This window comes from Drosophila obscura, unplaced genomic scaffold (genome assembly GCF_018151105.1).
Source record: "Drosophila obscura isolate BZ-5 IFL unplaced genomic scaffold, ASM1815110v1 contig_1, whole genome shotgun sequence".
Classification (NCBI taxonomy): Eukaryota; Metazoa; Arthropoda; class Insecta; order Diptera; family Drosophilidae; genus Drosophila; species Drosophila obscura.
Window position 1 is genome coordinate 6,538,546 of NW_024542679.1, and position 24,016 is coordinate 6,562,561.

The window sequence follows — 24,016 nt, forward strand, 5'->3', positions numbered from 1 at the left end:
GACAAAAACATATGCCCTGCCCTGTGTCCCCTCCCACCTTTTGATTAAACTTACAATTAATCAACGCTTTCCTAACGCTGCTGCTGCCATTTGTTTTCACACTCACTGTGTTTTTACTGTCATTTGTCGTTGTTGTTTGTCGTTTATTTCATTCTGGCCTTAATGCCAGCAGTATGGCGGCAGAATGTCAGCGGAATGCGGGCCAAAAGATACGCGAATGGCGAGCGAAAGGCGAACAACGAATGTCTGCCTGCCTGATGTTTGACTGTCAATCACCGGAAAGGAGCAGCGCAGCTCAGCTTAAAGGAAAATTAAATTTAATTGACAGGCGAATTTAATAGCTGGAAATTTAATGCTGAAATCAAACGAATTAAGACACTAAAAAGTTACATCGAGTTTTTCGTTTTCGTTTTCTTTTCCTTTTTATTTTCCATTAGAAAAGATATTTATTTGTTGGATGCCTGCTTAGATGCCTAGAAATCATTCCATTAAATAGTTAAACTATAACTAAATGTTGCGCTTTGCACTTACACAACTATATTTAGAGGAGGCGGGTGGGGGGGGATCATATTATGGGGGGTGTTAAAGGTCACTCTTAAACATAAGTATCACCTTATCAAGTGGGCGCCACAAAATGTGTGTTGAATGCTGCTTTTTGTCGTCCCCCACCCGCCCCGCTCAAAAGCGTAGCAGCTGCAGAAAGGGGCTCTCGATCCGCAACTGCAATGCCCTGGTGGGGGGAGTGGTGGGAGGGTCATGCAAGCAGCAATAGAAAACAATTTTGTTTTGGTCTTTATCTAAATATTAGTTTCGGTATTAGTTAAGTTATTAATTAGCTAATCTAAAGGGGAAGGGGGGTTACAGCCACAGAGCATCGATGGCATCTTCCACTTCGTCCGGTTGCGGGTGCGGGTTCTGCGGCTGGCGTTCCCGCTGCTGTTGCTCCTCACTGACGAGCACCGCCTTGGCCTTCATTTCATCGTTGGATGAACTGTGCAGCAGGACCATCAACAGGACACTGCTGCGTCGCTGCTGCTGCTGATGATCCTGCTGCTGCAGCTGCTCCTCGCTGGCACCCGCCGGAGTGAGCGTTCTGTTGTTGGCCCTCAATTTGCGCAGCCACTCGGTTGTGGGCCAAATGCACTTGCCACTGCCGCGGCGTTGTCTGCGGCGTGAAGTGCTGGTGCTGGTGCTGGTGTTGCCCTTGCCCTTGCCCTTGGTCGAAGGTGGGGCTGGTGTCCTGTGCAGCATTTCCACCATGCTGATGTCATTTGTTGCATCCACAGCGCATCCATCAACCACTGATGACGCCCCAACGCCAGCCCCTGGTGCCATGGCCGATGCAGTGTTTGCACGGCCGCTGCTCTCGTGCTACACATTTGTCACCTGCGTCGTGAGACCCACCAGATCGATGGCCATGCTCTTGCTCACAGCATCCGTGTGTAGCAGCCGCTGCCTGCCGCCGCCCTCCCGCTGTCCGCCATGGCGGCCATCGATGTCGTGCTGGGAGAGCGGCAGCCATTTGTCCAGCCAGCGGGGTCGGAAGAGCAGGGTAAAGGTGGTGCGAAACTGTCGGCTCATCGAGCAATAGAGAATGAAGTTGATGCTGGAGTTGATCAGGGCCAAAATGTCCATTAAATCACCTGGAGACAGAAGAAGGAAACACGAAGGAAAATATAATTAGAAGAGAAACCCCAAAAGGAAGGGCAAACTCACTCAATTTCAGGTAGCACTGCAGGAAGAAGGCATCCCCCAGGAGGGCATTCAGCAGACCCATGATACCCTGTGGAAATTCGGTAATCAAGAAGAGTAACAGCACCGCCAGCAGCATGCGAGTGGTGCGATCCGTTTGCTTCTCCTTCTCCAGGAGTTTGCAGCTCTTGGACGTGGGTGTGGGCGTAACGACCTTCCCATTGACAATCGGCTGCATGTCGCTGGCCGCATGGCAGGCCAGGACCTTGCGCCGTCGCTTCGCCTCCAGCAGGGCGCCAATTAGCCGCACAGAGAGCACCGTCAACGCGAAGCAGGGTATGAGTTTGATGAGCACACTGTAGATGAGGAATGTGGCATTCCGCAGCTGGCGATCGTGCAGCGCGAGCGCACTATGATAGAGCTTGAAAACGGTGACATTTCGCACGCCCGGCAGTTCCCCGGCCATTGTGCTCGTCGTCAGGGGCACCACTGTGGTGAGCGATGCATTGCTGTACGTCCTGTGCTGCATCCACGAGATCTCTGGCGTTGTGCTGGACATCACCTGCATTGTGATGGCATTCTCCTCTCGATTGTAGTCCAAAATGTACTGGCTCAGGGGCACCGAATGGATCGTCTTGCCGCTCGCGTCGAGCGTCTCCAGGAACTTCGCAATGGCCGTGACCAGATACAGCCACGGGGACACCACCAGGACACACACCACATAGGCCGTGGCAATGGTGATCAGAGTCGTACGCATGCCACACCAAATGCGATTCCGCTGCGGATAACTGACGGCAATGTAGCGCCACACCGCCAGGGTGACAGTCAGCCAAATGGAGATCGTGTGCAACACTTGCGGAAACACCGAATGGAACTTGATGAAGCAGGCCCACTCATAGCTCAATTGCCTCTCGCGCGGCAGCCGGGCACTCAGTATATAGTCATGGATCGTGTAGGGTATGTACTCGAGCATCACCGCGAGATCTGCCACCGCCAGGCCCGTGAGTATCGCGTTCGTTGGGGAGCGCATCTCGCGGCGGGTCAGCACAATGATGTTCAGTGTGTTGGCTATCGTTCCCAGCAGGCAGACAATCAGCGAAAAGTAGCCATGAAAGTATTTGTAGCTGCAAAAGAAAAGGGGGAAACCGAGGGGAAATTTTGATTAGAGTTGAATAGATTTGGCAAGCGATTTCCACACCTTTTTCCCCCAGAGGTGATGATTATATTATATGCGGCCATGCCATGCCTGCTGACAAATCATTATGCAAATTGCATTTGGGCAAAGTGTTAGCCTATATATAGACTAGGGGATACCCTCTAATTGGATACTAAGTGAGGAAAACTCTTGAAGGCATCATAAAGAGATGACAATTAATATTAGCGGAAAATGTTTCCAATTACAGAAGATTCCCTTCAAAAGCAGATGTAACTTTTCTATATTAAATACTATATTAAATTGGCCCATCTAATCCCATTTATATTTGCTTTAACAAGTGAATAATCCATTTTCTAGAGCTCAAAAGCAGAGTTTGTTCTGATTAAAATAAACCTTTTCTCAAAAACAAATAACAGACATCAATGGCCGAGTGTATGGCAATTGATTCTCTTGTGTCGAAGTAGCTTCCTTCAGCACAACACACCCCAAATGTGCCGCCCCAAAAGTACAGGATATCAAAAAGTAATTAATATGCAGACATCCCCAGAGCCAAACATCAGCACCGCACCGCACCCTACATCACTTGTGTCCTTGGCCCTATCCATGGTGCTTTCGCTCGTCCTCGTCCTATGCCTGGCCTTTTTGCGCTGTAAAAGCGAAAACCCTGTGACTGCTCGCTTACTTTGTGTGAAAATCATCGATGGCAGTGCCGCAATAATGCGGCTGCGACATGTTCGTGACCATGATGATGTTGTCCAATGACTGATGAGGGCAGGTCCTCTGTTGATTGACTCGACCGCTCACCGCTCACCGAGCACCGAGTGCCGAGTGTCGCTCTTTTTTGGCACGGGAAGCGCGCCTCCTCCTACTGCTTGCTGCTTTGGCTTCTGCTGCTGCTGCCTCTCCCTCTCCTTTCAGCTGCTGTTTATGGGGCAGGCGACAGGCGGCAGCCAGTGGCTTTGTCGTCTCATTAAAATTACTTTTTTTTCTCTCTCGAAATTCCCAATATTTTGGATGTTTAAATATTCAAGCTGCGTGTCGATTGGTGGATTGGGGGATTGGGTATGCCCTGTAATGAAACAAACAGAAAGCATAAATTTCAGTGGTAGTGGCAGAACACACGTTCCTTTATTACGTGTTGATCAAAATACAAATATAAATGTTGCATGCCACATGCAAGCGGAAATGCAAAATTCAACTTGAAGTTGAAGTTGAAGTTCATGGCACGAAGGCCACACAAAATATGAACAAATAGGAATTTAATGCACCTTTGAATCCTAAAAATTTGAATGGAATGAATGGCACCTTAAGTAATAATAAAAAGAGGGTGAAAAATGTTTATTTTAAGTTGGATTTGCTTGAGAGGACAAGCCTCATTTTGTGTAGAATCTATTGCTCAATCTATTTAATATTCGCTCAGAGAAATCTAAGCACAGGCGACAGAAATATGCATTTCGTTCCATTTATATTACGCATAAAAGCAGATGGAGTGGAGTGGATTCATTTCGTTTAAATCAGTGCCAATCCCCATCCTTCACTGCAGCTTCAGTTGAAGCCAAAGCCTCGGCTCGCCCTGAATGTGAGACTCCAATCGCTCTGCTCGAAATGTAAGAGGACCTTTAGACCTGTGCCCCCTTAATTCCATTAGACAAATGAGAAAATATGCAGCAGAAAATGCAACCAAACGAAGGACAAAAGGGCAGCAGGGCATGGGGCTTTTGCCCTGAACCGGAAACCAAACTTTGAGCCATGAAAGATGCCTAACATTTAATTAAAAGTGTTGCTGCCTTTCTGACTTGTTTTATGGCTTGTTCAGCATTTTCCAAAACACCAAGAGAATTTTCATGACATTTTCAAACATTTTCTATTTTTGCTATTCCCTCACTCTCCGACACTTTTGCCCGGGTTTTTTTTTTTATATTTCACAGATTTTTCCTAGTGTTGCCCTTACTCTGATAATTTGCACTGATATTTATCTTCGTGCTAACAATTTTCACTCACTCTTACATACATATTTTTCGTAGGTGTTTTCCGAATAAATCCCCTGTAGGCCCCATTGTATTCCATTTTCAACCAAACAAAAACCGAAGACCAAAACCAAAACCAAACAAGATATTTTTTCAGCCATAAAGTGAGAGATTATCAAGAAAATACTAAGAAATAAATTGAGTTTTCAGCATTTTCCATGCATTTTCATCTTGTTAGGCGATTTAGTGAGGCGCAAAATCTCCCAACACCAGACACCAGATGCTGCTGCCTGCAGAGCTTAACAAAGAAAGTTCCTTTACAGTGATTAAATCGTTACAGAAAAATGATTTTGGTTCAGAGATTTTCCCAAATTGTGAGGCTTAGCTCTGACTTGTGGAAAGTTTGCCTGGACAAGCGGAATACAGGGCTAAACTTTTGGGGAAAACCCCCAAGCCAAATGGGACATAAGTTTTATTTAGGGGAATAATTAATCCACTGAATGGAAATGTCATAGCATGCGGGTATGGTTTTCCCTTCAAGGAGAGAAAAAGCTTTAAAAATGTGAAAACATTTGCCTAATTTCTCAGCACACAAAATTGAATTGAATTTAATTTTCAGGAAAATACACAAAAACCAAAAGTAGTCGAAGGATTTCCTGTTAATTGTATCTTTGTTTTTCAGGGCTTTTCCTCTAATGTAACTAATACCGGAATGGGTTTCCCGTTAAGCAAAATAAATCTTCAAATATGTGAAAATATTTGCCTATTTTTCCACCACACATTTTCTGGACAAATGTCATAACTGAATTGAATTTCATTTCGTGGAAAATACATAGAGACCAAAAGTATCAGAGCGTTTCCTGTTTTGTCTTTTGTTTTTCTTGCTTTTTTTTTTGTGTGGCTTTTCCATGGCCTTTTCACTAATGTAACTAATACGCAACGTATGCCGCACATTACCAGAAGTTTCGGCATGAAACTAGTGGCAGGAATGTCCCTTAAAGTTGTGCCACAAGTCACGTAACGTGATTCTTCCCCCGCCCGCTCGCTCAGACGACTTGTTGACGATGACAGAAACAGCAGAACCGAACACAACAGAATCTTTTGCTACACAGGTCGCTCGCTCGCTTGCTGTGTTGCTTGCCCCCATCTGACAGCTGCCACTGCCACGCACTTAAGTGGGTGCAGCAGATGGGGGTGGCGGCAGGGCACTCGTGGCCGCCTAATAGACAACACAACAGGCATTTAAATGATGTAATGAAGCCATTGGCGAAGGCTGTCATTTGTCGCTTCGCTCCTCCGCAGTGGATTATTAATTCCTTAGAGGCTCCCCCTCGTAATGGTTATCCCCAGTCTGTGCCTCCCCACCCTGCCTCTGGTGTCACATTTTAATTACAATTTCTGGCCACGCCCTATTCGACACTTGCCACATGGTTTGAATGGTTTCAATGGTTCACTCAAATGGTGATTAATACTCGTAATTGCCCTGCGATTGATATCTGAATCCATTAGCAGCATTTGTTCGACTGTTTCCTGCTGTCCATTCATCTGTTCCGGAGCCTTGGAAAAAAAAGTGAACAGGAATTGTAAGCATCATCAAAGAGAAGTTTTCAAGTGAAAATTCTGGGAAATATCATACTCTGAGGGGTTTTCAAGTACAAAAGAACTAAAGGCTTCATCAATGAAGAGGTTCAAAGTGCGTAATCATCGATTGGGTGCTCCAAGTGCTGAAAAGATTAGCCCTTGAAAATGTAAACAGGATTAAGAGGTAGACTTGTTTAAAGCAACAAATGTTTAATTTCTAGCCACAATTTTGGCCACAAGCCAAGGGGTTGGCCAATGGAATTGCCATTTTTTCCATTCTCTGAACTCAAATTGTAGGCCAAATATCTGTGGCATGTCCCCGAGACAGGCAGGCAGGCAGCACTGCAAAAATGCTGCAGACTCTGTTTTGTGTTTTCTGTTTTCTGTTTTCGTTTCTACTTTTTTGGGGCTTGGGTTTTGGGTTTCGGGGCCCCAATCTAATGAGCATACATCTGAAGGGATTGTACGAGTGAGTGCTGGGCGCTCTCCTTTCCATGTGTGTTTTTCCTCGGGTAAGCAGCTTGCTTTTGTTGCTGCTGCTGCTGCTGCTGCCTGCTGCCCTTGGCTATCCATGAGAATGAGAGAGCCCTTCTCACGTTCAGTTAGAGCCAGAGCAGCCACTGGAAAATTTACGAAAATGAAAAGCTTTGGCATACATTTTCAGCATTTTCCGGTTAGGGAGTTTCATTGGGGAATGCGGTTAGAGAGAGAGAGAGAGCGCTTACAATAGAACGGGGGGAAATTATGCCAGAAGGTAAACGTGCCACGTGCTGCCTGTCGGTGCCTGTTGGGTCTTCATTTCAGTTTCAGTTTCAGTTTTTCGTGTGAGTTTTTGGGGCCGGAAATCCGCTCAGAAAACCCAGCACGGGCACCAGCAGCAGTGGCATGTGTGGCACACAGAGCAATATTTGTGGTTCTACTTAGCGAAAAGTGTAGCTCACTCTCTATATAAAAAATGGAGCAAAATGAGAATGAAATGAGCACTTAAAGAAGGGGGAAAGAAAAGCCAAAAGAGGGGAAAGCACAGAGAGAAACATATGAGACCGGACGAAGGAGCAGCAGAGGCTGGGGACAAAGAGCCAAGCGAATTAATTGAACTCTTGGCATGCGGGGGAGCGTATGAGAGCAATAATATGGAAACTGGCAATCAAATTCGCATCCATAGTCATAAATAACGTACCACATACCCTGGAAAGATGGTTAAGAAAGTTTTTTTGTTCCCTAAACCCTGCACGGGCAGAGCATCTCAATGGTCAATCAATACTCTTCCCAGAAGCTTTTTTTTTGGCTGAAAGAATCATTAAGAGTGGAAATCGGGTTTTCAAATCACTATATTCGGTAGAAAACTCTACAAATCGATATCGATATATACAGGGTATCTTATGCTTCTTCGCCTTCAGTGTGTTGCTTTTTTTTATCGATTGGATCGTACTTGTGATGATATCATCAATTGATCTCCGTTAATTCACGCAACTGCAGGGTATCTTTTAATTCGATTTCCTGCTTTCTTTGTTGGTTTTCTTCCCTCTTTCTTTTCCGTTCAACAATCGAAATGCTACAAAAAAAAAAAAGAAGAACAATAAAGGAAAAAAACTGAAACAATTTTTCCGCTTTGTTGCAGGGAATTAATCCTATATTTCGTACCAGCTCCTACTCCTGTGGCATGTGGCAGAAGGAACTTTGTTTGGGATATGGCCTACGATGTCCGTAGGGTGATTTTCTAATTCCCACCCATTTTTTCTACTTTTCCCTAGCAAATTTTGCTCGTGTGCAAGTGTAACTTGACTTTTTCTAGCTTCGTTTCGTTTCTCTTTTTGATGCTTGGAGGAAGAGGAGGCAAAGACCACAGCAATTACAGGCAGCAAATTGCTGTGGTATCTACCTCCCCTTCCTTTCGTTGGAGTTTAATTTTTTGTATTCTTTTTGTTACAAATTTTCCACATTTTTTTCCCCAAATTTTATGTTAACTTCTTTGGTATTTGATGTTGATGCTTGTTTTTGGCACTTTTCCTCTTTTTTTTTATTATCGCCTTCTTTTTTTTCCTTCTGTTTTCTCAAAATTTTAACCACAATTCTCTCTCTGTGTTTGCACCATTTGTTGCCGTTTTTCTTTTTCGTTTTGTGTGCTTAATTTTTCCAGCTTCTCGAAAGTTTGATGGATTTTTGGTGGAAATTTTGGCGCCAGTATTGAGTTTCTTTATTTAATTAGTTCTGTAATTTATTCGTTCATTGAATGTTTGATGGACAGCTGTCAAAATGAAAGAGAGAGAGCAAGAGAGAGATGTGATTGAAGGGCCTACGGCAGTGACAGTCTTTATTCACGAGACAGAAGGTCAGACTCAGGAAGTATTTTTATTCTGACAAAATAGCCTCAAGGAAGTGTCTTTATTTGGCACAAATGAGGATGTTTTGCCTTGATACGAATAAGGATGTCTGCTCATCTTTTTGACACAAATTAGGATAATTTGTACTTCAATTTCGACATATGTATGTACATATGTATGTGTACTCTCATCTGAGATGTTCTCATGCTTCTTCTGTTCTGTTCCCAAAAGCTTTTTCGTCAGAATATTTGTTTTGTTGTTTTGTTTTCTTTGGTTTCCCTTTCTGTTCCTTTGAATTGTTTCCTGGCATATCCTTGTTTATTCTCCCAGTTAATGCATATTCGAGGAAACCCTTATATCTGTTGTAACTCTTATTTGTTCTTCTCTTCTTCTACTACGTATTGGTTCATTGATTTATGGTCGCTTGCCGCTCGCTCGCCGCTTGCTCCCTTATCTGTGGAATGTGGAATGTGGCTTGTGGCTTGTGGCTTATGTGCGTGTGTGTGGCAGTACTGGGCAAAGCGTGTGTCAACAGACCACAGAGCGAAATGTCAATGGCTATGGCTATGGCTGGCTCTGGCGATTTTCTACAAATATTAGTTGTCGGTTAAAACGGCGCGAAAGTCTAGAACCCAAACATCAGAGCCATTTTGTAATTAAGCATTCACAAAACGCTTTTCCTCATGCCCATGCAAATACACCCAATATAGCATGAGCAAGGCAGAGGGGAGAGAGCGGGTGGGTAGCATAAGCAAACAAGAGGCCAGGCCCCCGAAATACTGCCGGACTTGTTGACAGAATGAATATTCTCCTCTTTCATGCGGCAGCGGCTCGAAAATTCCCGTTCCATGGCAGTTTTAGGGGTGATGGTTCTCTGGGTAATTGCTGCAGTGTTTCGGCCAACAACATAGCCATATTTTTGTCAGCCAAAATATGGCTTTTTCCATTGTTTTGTGTATTATTTTATTTTCATTAGTTTACCCCCCTCTCGGTTAACCCGCCTTTACTCGTATTTTTTGGGATAATTAAAAGCGTTGCCAAAACATAATAGAATGGCCCCGTGGTTGGAATTTCAATTATTTATTTGTAATTTTAAGCCTGGGGTCAGCCGCCCCTTTTTCTCTGCTCTGCTGTTTCCCATCCCTGTGGCTTTTCTAATGTAAAGTGGATTTGCACATTAAATAATTATTGCCTGGCATAAATTTCACTTATCGTTGGAAAAGTGGCTAATAAAACATACCTCTTATGATTGATGGACTATGGCAGTACCCTAGAGAATGGCATCCATCGAAGCTGAAGATTGGAATTGAAATTTCGCCTCATTAAACACACGCACAAATATATATTCCCTAGATGTCATGCCATTAGCTTCGATTATATCATCATTTGGCGCCGACACTTGTTAACGCCCCCCACGCCTGCCTACGCCTACACTGCCAGTCATAGGCAATGGCAATGCCACTGCCACTGCTGCTGCTGCCACTGCTGCTTCAGCAATTCATTTCAATTTAGCAGCTCTCATGTGAGTCGGCAGTTTTTCCTGTTTGCTTTTCATCTTATACTCTGGACACGAACGATGAAAAGTATGATGTGTTTGACGGGAAAGTTGTAATGTAATCGACCGTTAAGGGGATATACTTGTACTTAATTTTTCAATATTTTTCAATAGATTTACGGGGTATGTAACGTCTCGTCACCGGAAACATAGCCGCCCTATATTTTCTGGTTTTAATTTGTTTGCCTTCTATAGCCATGAGGCTTGCACGGCTCACGCTGATGCCTGGCATGATATTATTAATCTGTGGAGCTTATCGTCGTTGGTTTATTGTGTTTATTGTTTATTTTATTGTGTCTGGGAGGAGACCCATCGATGGTTTATTGGCAATGGACATGTTTATTACAGAATTCGATTCGTGGGTGTACTCCGCGTATGCTTAATGCCCAGTCGCCAGGCAGCTGATTAGAAACGTAAGCCCCACTGACCCCACTGGCTATGGTATGATTTTTCCTTTGTTTTCCACATTTGCTTGTATGTCCATAAAATATCAATAAATTATTATACATATATTTATAAGAGAGACGAACGCACAGAGAGACAGCGGCAATAAATGGAATTTTTCGCACCTAAACTTCCCCAAATAAATAAATAATAAATAAATATAGCAAAATAAAATAATGTTTCAAATGGGAGCTTTTACTCAATCATAAATAAACTTTTCACCCCATAAGCGGATTGTTGAAATTTTCAATTGAATTATTGCCCATTTTTTATGAGAGATTTTTTTAATGATTAATTTGGCTAAAATCACTTCCTAATTGGCGCTCATTTTCATTTATTAGATGCCTTTAAAAATAATCTGCTAATTGGTTGTTAATTTGTATGCCCCATCTTAAGATGGGGTCCCCTTAATCCACTGGGGATCTGGACTTGGGATCTGGAGCGCCATAAAAAACCACAAGAAATACTCCGTAATAATTTTATTTTTCCAATGCCATAAGTTTCCGCTTGTCCGCCCATAAATTGAATCTGGAAGGAAACAACTCTGTGGCAGCAGAAGACAAAACCATGTTAGCAACTCGTACACTTTCTCGTTTTACTCGCTCTTATTTTTTTTTTATTTGTTACTGATTTTCCTTATTCCCAAAAAACATTTGAGAAGCTTATCGCAGCTTTGGAATCGATGGGAAGAAACCACAACGGAAACACAGTTGCCCCCCAGCGGCGGCTGTCAAGCAAAAGGAAAATAATATCCGCTGCTGCGCCCCAAAAAGTAAACCAAATTTTTTTTTTTAGCAGGAAAATGCACGAAAAAAGCACTTGAAGGGGACCTTCTTTTGGGAGAGAGAGAAAGAGTTCGTTCTCTTCTCCCTGAATCAATGATATTACTGTGAATACAAATCCCTAGCACTTGTTGGAAGCACGTCCTCGTTCTCGTCCTCATCGTCGTTTCAATTGCAGCGACATTCCGGGGAATTCCCTCATCGCTACGAGAATCGTGAGGAAAAAAACTTTTGCCAAAGTCTGCTCAATATTATTTTTCAATTTATTATCAAGTAGCTACTACTGGTTGCGACTGCTCCGCTGCCTGTCTTCGCGGTTCATTGGTTTTTATTTCTCGCAGAATTTTCTTTCTATTAAAGCACCATCAATTGCTGGGGGGACAAGACGTCAGACAGGAAGCCATACAGACAGACAGACAGACAGTCGACCAGCGACGAAGGAAGAAAGCCATCAAAAATTTAGTTTGAGGCAGGCGAAAAAAAAATATAATGGCTTTAAGTGAATTTTGCAGACAGCATCACAGCGAGAAAAATTGCATACTTATTGAATGATTTATTTATGGCATGTTTTAGCAGGTTGAGGAAAAGCAGCAGGAAAAGCAACTTAAAGAATTAAGTTATCAGGTTTTTTATATCAATTGTCTATTTAATAGAGAAAATATAGAAAGAAGTGTAGTTTCCATTGGATGTAGATATCTAAGCCCAAATGAGTATCCAAGCTATTTCCCAAGTGTATTTAGACGACTCTTGGTCGAGAGGACAGCCTTGAAAATTAATGAAAAATATATACAAGACACTTGGTATATTTTGCTGCTAGCGAAAGTGGAAAAAGTGAAGTGTGAAATATCATCAATTTGTCATACTCAAGCAAGCATTTTCAATGCAATGTCGTAAAAAATATTAAATGACTTTTCAGCTAAAAAGATGGCAAGCAAAAGGCTATCAAATAATGCTCCATTCTGGGTTACACGAAATTAATGAATAAATTAAGAATCTATTCAAAAAAACTCGTTGCATTTTCTGTACTAAAACGGATGCTCGCAACGATGGTATTTTCTTTAAAATTGCAAAAATATGATTGATCGGAAGAGCACACCCTCTACGAACTGGACTTCCTTAGTCGATTGGATACCCTGCAAAAGTATGCCCCTGTCCATGGAAAACTCGCTCTTTATTCCATCTTTGGAATGCAACCAATTGAAATGTTTGTTGGAGAATTTTTTATTCATTTTTCCAAAAAAGTTTATCTACAGAAATTATCATGAAATTTTCGAGTTTGAAATTAAAAATAATTTTGAGGAAAACAAAATTCCACCAGAATTTTTCATCAATGCAAATTCAGGCAAAAACGAGGCGGTTCTAAGGGAGAATGAAAATGAGATTTGAATGCAGTAGAAGCAGAAGTTTTCAGAGCAGTGGATGGAGAAGTTTTCATTGCAGTAGAAGCGGAGAAGTAGAAGATTTTCCTTTCATTGGAGGCAACACAAAAAACCAGCAAATTATTCCAAATGCCTGCAGCTCTTCAATACTTTTACACAAAACAAAAATAAAAAACAAAATATAAAAAAAAAGGAAAGCGGAATTTTCCCAATGAGGGCCTACGGCTGTGTGTGTGTGTGTGGATAACTTTTCATTTGGCATCAACATCCTCGGGCTTAGCCATAATGCTTCAGTGCTTCACCTGCGGCTGTTGATCCCAGGAGTTTCCCTGTCCCTTCAATCGCATCCTCATCCTCATGGCATGCCACCAATTGGGGCATTAAAACTCATGCCACGCTCCATTTAACGCCGGAGCCAGTGCCGTGCCATACATACTAATATATATACTAATACTAATCAGATGTGTGTGTGTGTGTGTGTGGGTGGGTGAGTTATAATGTTAATTATACCCTGTAGTTGCCATAGAGATCAAGGCTACATCTATTCGTGGATATGTTTTCGAAGCAGCGCCTCTTTGACATATTTTCATCCTAGCCACGGGGTATCCCTTGGTCTGAATAGCAACGAACACTTTCCGTACTTATTTGTATGCGGAATACTTTGAGGAGAGCTCCCCGAACACTTGGGAGGCTGCCTTTTGCTACGTTTCGGTGCCGCGTGTGTGCGAATAATATTCATTAGAAAATTACAAAAATTGCTAACGCTAACGCCATTTATATTTGTGGCTGCCACACCCGACACTCGACACCAGTACAACCGTACACCCAGACCCACACCCACACCTTCACGCCCACCCACACACGACGACCTTGAGCATTATTTATGTTTATTTATATTTTTTGTTCAGTGCCATTTTGGGTATGAAATTTCCGAGGCTTTCTAGGGCTTTTCCCTATTTTAGAAATGGCTTTTAAATCGCATTTTGTCATGAGGCGCAAGGGCGGGGTTGACACTTTTTAATACGTTCCTTTGGGCTGAACAAGGGGGAGTGAGCAAGTGAGGCAGGTCTTTTTTGGTGCTTGCGGTCGTGTCACAAACAGAGGGCGCCACATAAATTGCATTTTTTTTTGTTAGTTTTTCCCCAGTGCAGAAAAGAATAAAGATCTTTTATGGTCGTCAGTGGCACACAAGTGCGTGGGGCAGCGGCAATCAGCCAACCAACGTTACGGCTTCGTGTGACAACATTATTGGAATTAACGGGGAAGGAAAATGGGAAATGCGGGAAGAGAAATGCACAGCCCAGCCCAGCCCAGTTCCCCATCCGCAAAGCTAAAGCCACTCTACGGAGCTCCTCTTTGTCTTGCCTCTCTGCGCCTCTTTCTCTTTCTCGCCTTTAACTTGTTCACTTTTTATACGAGTAATGCTCATACGCAGTGTTGCTCAGGCCCACAAATACATCCACAAATGGAATGGAAAAGCTCACTACATGCTGCAATTAAGTTTTATCCCAAGGGGATGTTGCTGCTGTTGCCTGAGGTGTTTGTGCGGCTCTTGAGGTTTCCCCGTACGTATTCCGTATTTTATGACGCAGACTTCTTTCCGTACAAAGTAATTTCTATGGCTGTCTTTTGTGTGCGCAAATGTCCCGCATTTAAAGGCATTCAAATTTGTTCTCCAACCGATTGAAGTTGCAGTCTTTTACTTGATTAAAAACTGATCTACCTGCTACAATAAATACCTCTTCTCTGCTTGCTTTTTTTGCGGTGGCAAATGCATATTCAACAAAACAATGGAAACAATGCAGAAAGCTGCCAAAATTTGCACAGCTCTTGGCCAAAGGGCCCGGCCCGGCTTGGACAAAGGACAGAACAGAAGGACGGAAGGCGAACAAAGCAGTCGACAAAATGCTCGGTTACCTCGGGACTGTGACAATCAAAGGGAACTGAGAACTCGACTAAAACTGAAACCTTAAGCGAATCGTCCCCTGGTACTTTCTTTCCGCTTTCCGCTTTCTCTGCAAGTATTTGCTCCACATCCTTAGGCGCTCCTTTGCCTGCAGCACCACTTGAATTCTTAAGCTGCTTTCTTTCATCGCACCTGCCAGCAGATAAGCTACATTTCAAAAGGCAAAATATTTTAATTAAATTAAAGTCCTTCCCTCGAAAGACTCTACACAACATCTCCTCTCTGTCTCTTCAAACAAAAATATAAACAACAACAACAAAAAATATACAATTTGGGTCAAGTATTTGGGCAACGGAAGAGGGAACTTGAGAAAATTACACAGAAGTTGTGAGTAGTTTTTTTTTTCTGTGAATGTGAATGTGAATGAGAACGTGAATCCGAACGACGAAGAATGTGGCGCGGAATAGCATTTGCTGCATGGTGGGGCACTGGCATTGTACATGAGTGGTGTAAGAGGTTCAAGCTATGCCACAGCACACTTTTCATACATACGTACATACATATGTACATACATAGGTGGCGCTAAGACAAGGCCAAGTGGCCTGGTGGCCTGTAACTGTAACGCACTTTGGAACGCTTGAGACAGCACACACACACAACAGTATAACTGACAGACTGGGGAGATGGAGAGACCCATGGCGACGGACCAAGACACTGGGAGACCCATGGAGCAGGACTACAAGTCTGGGAGGAGCTTGGCGAGAAGAACTCTGAGATTATAAGAGACAGAGAGTGAGCGGCTTGAGTGGCTTCTCTCTCTGCTGGCAGAAGTCGATTTCCAGACCAGGCAAAGTGTTTTCTTTTCGGACAAGAAACGTACATAAAATCCAAGCAAAATCTTTGGACATTGTTGTGACTATGGGATACCCTTTAGGGGCTAAACTATTTACATATGATTTCTTGCTTGTAAGTAGACTTTAGTTTGCAGTAATTTTTAAAACTATTGTTTTTGGTATCTTTTGTTTTTTTATATTTATTCTTTATTTTTTGAAATTTTTATTTTTAATTATTTTCTTTATAAACTTTAGTATTTTTATATTTTTTAGGTCATCTTTTTTTGATGAAATTTAAAATAATTTGTTTATATTTTATAGCATCTTTCATGTCTTTGACTCTCTCTTTCCATACAATTTCTGAGATTCCAAAAGGATCTACAACACACATATTTTTCCCATAATATACCCTTGAATATTAAACTGCACACAATTAGAGGGTATTTGAAAACTTTTAGCATCATCTGAAAGCCGAACCCAAATGTTTTGAGCACTGGGTAAGTGCCCGTGACTGTCAGTCAGTGTTGCCACGCCCCAAAAAAAGGGCCATTGACATGCATTTTCGGGCGGCTGCAAAGGATCGCGTGGGTAGAAAGGAGGAGTGAGCACTCTCTCTCTCTCTCTCTCCCTGGCCGTTATTTTACCTTTTGAGAGCGGGAAATGGTAGCCAGAATTTGTGTTTATTTTTCACCTGCCCGAAATTGGGAATTGAGGATTGGGATTTAATAAATTGCCAGCCTCTGACTGGAAGTTTGAAGAAGATTTTACAGGCAAAAAGCAGAGGCCGGAGTCCAAGTAGGAGGCCTCGTCCATTTGGGACATGACTCGCAGAAAAAAAAAGAAAATCATTCTGTGGGCCTAAAAAAGGAAAACGCAGTAGAAAGAGGAGCAACAGCAGCAGCAGCAGCAGCAGCAGCAGTGGCCGAACTACTGCTGATTGGATCGAAGGTATGAGGCCACTAATGCTGTTACCGCAATGCAATTGAAACGTTTGAGAGGGCTGATTCGGCCATCGATTACAAAGCGAAAGCCACAGGCAAAGGTGCAGGTGCTGTTGCGGGTACGGGCACACACCACACGATAAATGAGTAAATGAATGAATTAAGCGTGTCGGTTGGGGTCAGAAGAGGAACAGAGCCCAGAACACTGCTGACTGGCATGACATGCGGGCCCTTTTTTTTTGGCCATCAAATGGAAGAGGTGGAAAGATGACTAAACAGAGTGCTCGTCAGGGCGCCTGTTAGGAGAAAACCAGAGAGAAAAAGAGGGGAGCAGATTGTGGTATCTACACTAAGTAGATACAATCTGCAATTCAGGTAACTTCTAATTAAATTTTAAACATTTCAAGTCCACAAATGTCTGCTGTACACTACTCTCTGCTCGGTTTTACCCCAGCTGTGTGTGTTTTCCAGGCAGCTAAGGGGAAGCAGAGAAATGGCAGGGCTGCTCTTAGATCTTTTGTAAACTCAAGACCTCACGTCTCTCTCGATGTCTCGGAGCAAAATGTCAACAGCAGGTAATGTGTCCTTAGTGTTTCCTGTTTATGTAGTCGGAAGGGGGAACGAGCAGCAGGAGCAGCAGCAGCAGCAGCACTTTCATCCTTTTGTCTGGCATCCTTCTGCTGCCATATGTCTTCTATTCATTCCGTTGACTTGCCATCTGTCTATCTGTCGTTCCGGTTCAAAGTCTCTTTTGTCTTCACGTTGCAATTGCCTTTTCATATCTCAATCTTTTGTTGCATGCAAAATGGGGATAACACACAAAAATTGGCAGCATATCTAATGTGACCAGTGGCAGCCGTTGCCTTGCCATCACATATGCAAATTAGTGAAACCCCCCAATAACATTAGGGGAGTAGAGCTTTTCCCTTTAGCAAAACGTGTTAACAATCGCATGAAACTTTTATTGTGTGTGCTGCAGGAGCAAAAAACTCATAATTCAAATGACTGCCAAGAGTGTCCTGTCAATACGCTGGACGCGAACTTTAGGGCTATGTCCTATAGTCTGGACAGGACATAAACTTAAGGAATTTAATGCTAAATGTTGAATCGTAACTTTCTTGCTGCAGCGGCAGCGACAGCGACAGAGCGACAGGCATGGAATTGACAGAAATCTTTTCGAGTAATGAGGGGCCATCTTCTCACCGATACGACATTCCCAACTTATGCGATGTCTATACTATATCTATATATATACAGCCACAAGATTGCTACAGTTTCATGGGCCACTGAGTGGAGCAACAGTTTTGTGTCTGGGCGGTGGACTGCCACACGCGCTCCCTCCCACGCGCTCCTCCCACGCGCGCTGTTGCCACGCTATGAGGAGCGTTGTTCCTTTCTTTATAATCTTTTAAGGGCCCGGCTCTCTGTCTGTCTGCAGTCGCGGCTTTTGTCCATTGCCGTTTGCCTTTGGCTTTTGTTCTGTTTTTGTAGTTCTCTGTTCGTGTCTCCGTTCTGGGTGGCCCTAGTCTGCGTCTGTCTCTGGTTTGTTCATCTTTCGCTGCTCGATTGCTGGCCAAACAAAGCACTTGAGCTTACAGACCTTCCCCCCAATCTTCTCTGCTGGTTTTTGGCTTCGATTCTGTTTCATTTTCCGAGCCATGGCAATAGTTCTCCTGATCCTTCATCAATGTAATTGCATTCGATTTGTCGTTGCTTGCGCTCCCAATCGAATGCATTGACAAATGCGAGTATTTCTAATCGAAATTCCCCCCAAAAACACATTCTGACTTCGACGATTGAATCCCTGTTGATGTGGAAGATTGTCAAGCGGCTGCAGTGACACAGTCTCTTGATTGAGGGGGCAGCACTTTAATTGCATCAAAAACGTTGTGCTTCAAGGACGGGCACGGACTTTTTGGTAGAACGAGTGCATCATCATAAATTACATTTAAATGCAATCATCATTTATGGCTGAGATGAGATTTTTCCCGACCCACACACACACACACACACACACCCTCCTTCTGCAGAGAAACTGCTGACAGATTGCAACATGCAACCAGAGAGATGGATAGAACGTTATGCTTTTTCCCACTGCTTTCCCTCCATGGCGTATGCGTAATATTTGACTAGATTTATGAAAATGCTACTTTTCCGGCAGAGCAGGGGCAGAGGCGTAGAAGCAGCAGAGGCAGAGATAGAGAGAGGAGCAACGGATGGGTAGAGGAAGAAAGCGGAGCGGAAGTGATATAAATACAGCATCATGCATGCGGAAAACCAGTGGAAAACTATGATTCTGTGAGAGTGTGTGTGTGTGTGTGTGTGTCAGAAACTTTTGCGATTATGATGAGGCGGCTTGTCGGGTTCTCGGTCTCGGTCTCGTTCTCAGCTCTGCATCTGACCTTGCATCTCTGTCGTTGGTGCGTTGCATGCAACATATGTATATTACGCAGAGAATCCTCTGCTCGTCGATGCACTCGAAGAGGCACACACACGCTGTAAGCCGCAACCCTTTTGCCACTAGTGACTGTTGCCTCTCATGCCACTGATTTATTTGAACTGTTCGCCCGCTTGGCCTCGTACATGAAATATTGATTCGTTTATGCCCTTTGCTCTGAGCTTTGGGGGCAGCACCTTCTCCACATTTGTCCTCAGGGCAGGCATTCCCCCCTACCCATACTTAAGCTCTGTTTAAGTCTGCACTGCTCTGGATGTCCTCCTGATGAATGGAGGACTTTTGGTAGCCTCCACTTTTTATCAAGCCTTGGGACAGACACAGACACTTTTGCCTTTCGCTTTCGCTTTGGTGGAGCCTCCCAAGGAAATGAGCATAAATCTTTGGCAAAAAGGATTGCAGGGAACCCCTAAAATGTTGGACCTGCTCTTTGGACCCAAAATCATTTGAATATAAACTTAATGTAGGAGTAAACTCTTTTCATTATTTACTGGGGTAAATGCAAAACATTTTGCAACGCACAAACTTTTCAAACAGGCTGTAAAATTTCCTCACTTCCTTTACAAATTTTCGTGTGTGGGGGGGGGGTCACATGTGCTCAACTTTTGCCCTTTTGCAGCCCGAATCAGAAGCAGCAGCAGGCAGCAGTTACTTATTTAAAGTTAAACAAAAGTGACATTATTATAAGGAATTATGATGCTGCTGTTCTTTATGTCGCCGGGGGCGGTGTGCCACATGGGGCGTATGCGTAATTCGTTAAATATCGTGAAAAAAAAAACTTAAAGAAAACGAGAGTAAACCATAGCAGAAGTTCATTCTGCAGCCAATTAATTGAGGGCTCATCAAATTAAATGTTTGCCAAGTATTTTCTTCGGGGCATTTCTTTCTTTTTTTTTGCTGCCAACTCCTTGGCCAATTAATTTACATGATACTCAAAACCGAAACTGAAAGAAAGCGAAGCTGAAGCCAAGACCCAAAAACATGTAACTGAAAGTTTGTCTTGGCCAAAAAGCCACAATGTGGATGGGGGAAACCACTCTGCCACAATGGACAATTACTGTCTCATCTGGTGGTATTCTCGCAGTTGTCGGCGGGACTCCAAGCGAGAGAGACTCTGCAACAGAGAGAAAGACTCCTGACACTGGCAGCTGGCAACTGGCAGCACGAAAAATTAATTAGCTGCCCAACTTATTTCGGGGTCTTCTGGCGACCCAGAAGTTCAACGCAGGCCGTGCGCTGCCTCAAGGCGAGCATTGAAAGTGGAATTGAGTGGGGCATAGGGATTCTGGATTGTGGATTGTTGACTGCGGATTGCTACGGCTATTGACTTTTGACACTGACATGCAGTGATGGGTATGACAGCAGCGCCCCAAAATAACCAGCAACAATACAACCGAATCGGCAGGCAGCCGCCATTTGGCGCCACAATTTATGTTCTGGTCGGGTCTGGTCTGGCAAAATCTGAGAGTAAATGTGTCAACAATTCGACTGGCAATTAAAGCCAGCGGCCATGCCACATAAATTCACTCACATTATGACCGCTGTGCCAGCATCGCAGATCTCGGGCACATGCTTCTAATTGTTGCAAGCTGTTAACCCTGCCCCCTGGCTACGCTTCCTGGCCCTGCCACTGGCATATCTTACTTGTAGCGTAGCAGTGGCAGTGGCATTCATAAATTGCAAGCTTTATGCATTGTCTTGCCTCTTTTATTGACACGACGACTTTTGTTTGCCTCTAGTGCCCTATCGCTGAAAGGCTTGCGAACGCAATTTTCTTAAAGGGAAATATGCACCACAAAAGAATGTTATTTCGACGAATGGACACCCATTAATCGGGGGAATATATTTCAAACCTTATAAAATGAAGCAAACAGAAAACATATGTACGAGAAAAACCTAGAAAATATACTTGAAAATACCTAATACCAAAAAACTACAACTACATGCTACATCAAATAAAATACATATTAGAAAGAAATAACAAAAAAAATATTAGAAGAAATTCAAGAAAATATCAGAATATATCCAAAAAATAACAATAAAATACTAATAAAGAAAAAATGCTAGAATAAATACAGGAAATAAATGCAAAAATCCTATTAGCGAACAGAAGAGCAGGAGAGAAAATACTCGACAAAATGAATTCCACAAATATACCAAAAAAATACTATAAAATATACCAGAGATCAACAAGAGAAAGTCTCGTTTTCTTCCTTTTAGCTGGGGTGCACTGAATCGTTAGATCTGCCTTCCAGTGTACCCTAGAATTTTCCAAGGTACCAAGGTATAATTAGAAAAGTTAGCTTTATACGAAACCACAATTCTGGTGACTATTGTGACGCTGCCTTTTTGCCTGTACAAATATTTCTGCAACCTTTTGTTCACTGTGGCAAGAAACCCAACCTACCCTTTTGGACTCACCCTCTCTCCCATTAAAGTTCTTTTAGTTCCTGTGCGCTCTTGAATGTAGTTGACTTTTATTTATTGTAACCCCATAAAAGAAGCGTGGCAGCAAACGAGACAGAGGAAAACTTCGAAAGTAACCCAAAAAGGAATCTTAAGCACAAAATGCAAAAATATGGCCAGTTCTACTGTTTGTTTCGCATTTGTTTAAGCACTTCGTGTGAATCTACTTGACTGTTTGTTTGCTCCGCTTCATGGTTGCTGGTTTTCCTTGTTTTCCCACACACATTTTCACTGGAAAATTCAAATTTTATTAGAGGTCCCCACAGTCTAGCACTCCTTTTACGACTCGAATAAAATAATTCTTGTTGGCTTTTGTGGCTCTCCATTTCCATTTGTATTTGTATTTCCATCTTCATTTCCATTCACATTTTATTGACAGCAACATATAGATTTATACAAGATGTGCTCTTTGTGGCTGTATCTCTCAGGTTATTATTCTCTGTGTGTGTTTGTGTGGTGTTGGAGGGAAAGAGCTCCCCAGTCGCTAGTTGTAGGGCCTTGAATTGCACTTCAGTGTTTGGCCACATAGATCATAAAAATGCTACAACAAATTTATGGCCAAGCGAAACCCCCGGAAAGTGAGAGCCAAAAGTTATACCAAAAGAATGACAAGGCAAAGATCTGTAAAGTTTTTTAAAGACACTTAACGGCGGATGGCTTACGCTCTTTGGCTGGAATTAATTGCAAAAGTTTTGCCAAAATCAGAGATGAGAGGGGAGTCGAGCAGAGAGGGGGCAGCGAATGCCTGACAGGGTGGCTGCTGCCTCTGAATATCAATTTAGAAAATAGTTTCAATTATTCATTAACTTTTGGGCAGCCAAAGCTCTTTCGCAATCTGAAGTCTGCTGTTGCCCACACAAATATTTTCTTTGCAAATTAAAAACGAAGCTATTTACACATTTCGATTGCAGTAGACGGCAGGTCCTTAAACTTATTTAAAATTTATTAGACTCCTGCTTGCCGTGTCCGTGTTGTCCCTGTGCCCATAATCTTTTGTTAACTTTTTGCTTTTGTTCTCTCGGTTCCACAATTATTCCTTGGCAGAGTTAGGACCCACATCAATCTTGAAGATTACCCACAGATACAATTTGCAGAACATTAAGCAGCAGCAGCAGGAGAAACAGCAGCAGCAGTGGTCTCCCAATGGAGAACTATGCAGAACCAGAACCATTAGGGACATTATGCTAATCGGATAAACCTTTTTCTGCCCGATTCTCTGGCACATAAATGAAATATAACTTTGGGCTCCCACAGGCAGCCGCAGCAGCAGCAGCAGATGTTAGATTGCAAGAAAGATAGTCAAAAAAATCTCTTTTGCTGGTCATTTGCCAAGTTCATTGACCAAAAGAAAATTAATTTCCACTCACCAAAAAGATGTCCAAAGAAAAAAAAACAAAAATCACTTTTAAGGCCTTGAAGGATTTCACTTCAGATTTTCAAACGTATCGAAGATTTATTTCAAACATTTCGAAACATTGTTTGTGCCCAGGAACTGCACTTGCCATCCATTTGTGGCATGTGGCAGTCAGTCAGTGGCGCATCTTTGCTGTCTCACACACACACACACACAAAACGCACGGGCGAAAAGCGAAATGAGTTTGCAAGTAACCGAAAAAACAACGAGAAAATTCCGAGAAAAGCGTGCGTGCGGCACAGCCATGGAAAACCAACTGAAAAACTGCGAAAAACTTATGCCGCGGCGTCAGCAGACGATTGTCGCTGTTGCCTTTCGGCTACCTAACAAGAGTGGGCAGGGGGTGGGGCACGGGAGGGGAGGCAATATCGTTGCTCAGAGTTTCCTGCGCGCCTGTCGAAAGTGTTGCCAGCTTTGTGGCGTCGGCGGCGGAGCCGATCAGCTGGTTTCGCTTCGTGCCGGCAAATGGTTTCCACAACAGAATGAAGCAACTGGTGCAGAACAGCATCCACACAGCACACAGGATCCACAGCATATGGCAGGCATAGCAACAGCTGGTCGCTGGACTTGTTGAAGGTGTAGCAGAAGCTGCAAAAAGAGAGCGCAGAAAGAAGAGAGATAACTTTCAGGGAGAGAGAGAGAGAGCAGAGAACAGAGAGAGAACATCTGTGCAGAACTGTCTTTTGCCTTTACAAAGACATTTGCTGTGGATCCCGTTCAAAACGGATTCTTATGAATGAAAAAACCCTTAAGGAAATCCCACTGGTTTGGTTTGAGGTCTTCACTGGTCTAAGCGCGCCAAAAAGTTGTCTGTCTGCCACTTGCCCCATATTTTGGAGTCTATTTATGCCAGAGCAACTTTTTTTGCTGGTCAAATTTATGGTAGAACCCCCCACCATATGGCAGCTTAACCTTTTTTTTTTGAGGGGGGGAAGCGTACATATGGGCAATAAATCATCCAATGATAACCCAACTTTCCTCACTTTCCCTCCTTTTTTTTTTGTTGTTGTTGTTGTTTATTTAAGCCAACTACAACGGAATTTTAATAGACCCTCCCTGTTCGCTTTTCTTTTTTTTGGGTGTTGGGTGGGTGGTTGGGTGGTAAATGTATCTAAAAGTAC

At 43.2% G+C, this 24,016-nt stretch overlaps 1 protein-coding gene across 1 annotated transcript; it reads right to left on the bottom strand.

Moving 5' to 3' along the window:
* Positions 1-401: 401 nt before the first annotated feature.
* On the bottom strand, positions 402-23,146 carry LOC111067502 (G-protein coupled receptor dmsr-1). Its single transcript, XM_022356594.2, is given in 4 exon segments — positions 402-1,643; positions 1,717-2,816; positions 3,531-3,917; positions 22,849-23,146. Coding segments are annotated over 3 exon segments (1,947 nt in total). The 5' UTR covers positions 3,593-3,917; positions 22,849-23,146; the 3' UTR covers positions 402-858.
* Positions 23,147-24,016: the final 870 nt, after the last annotated feature.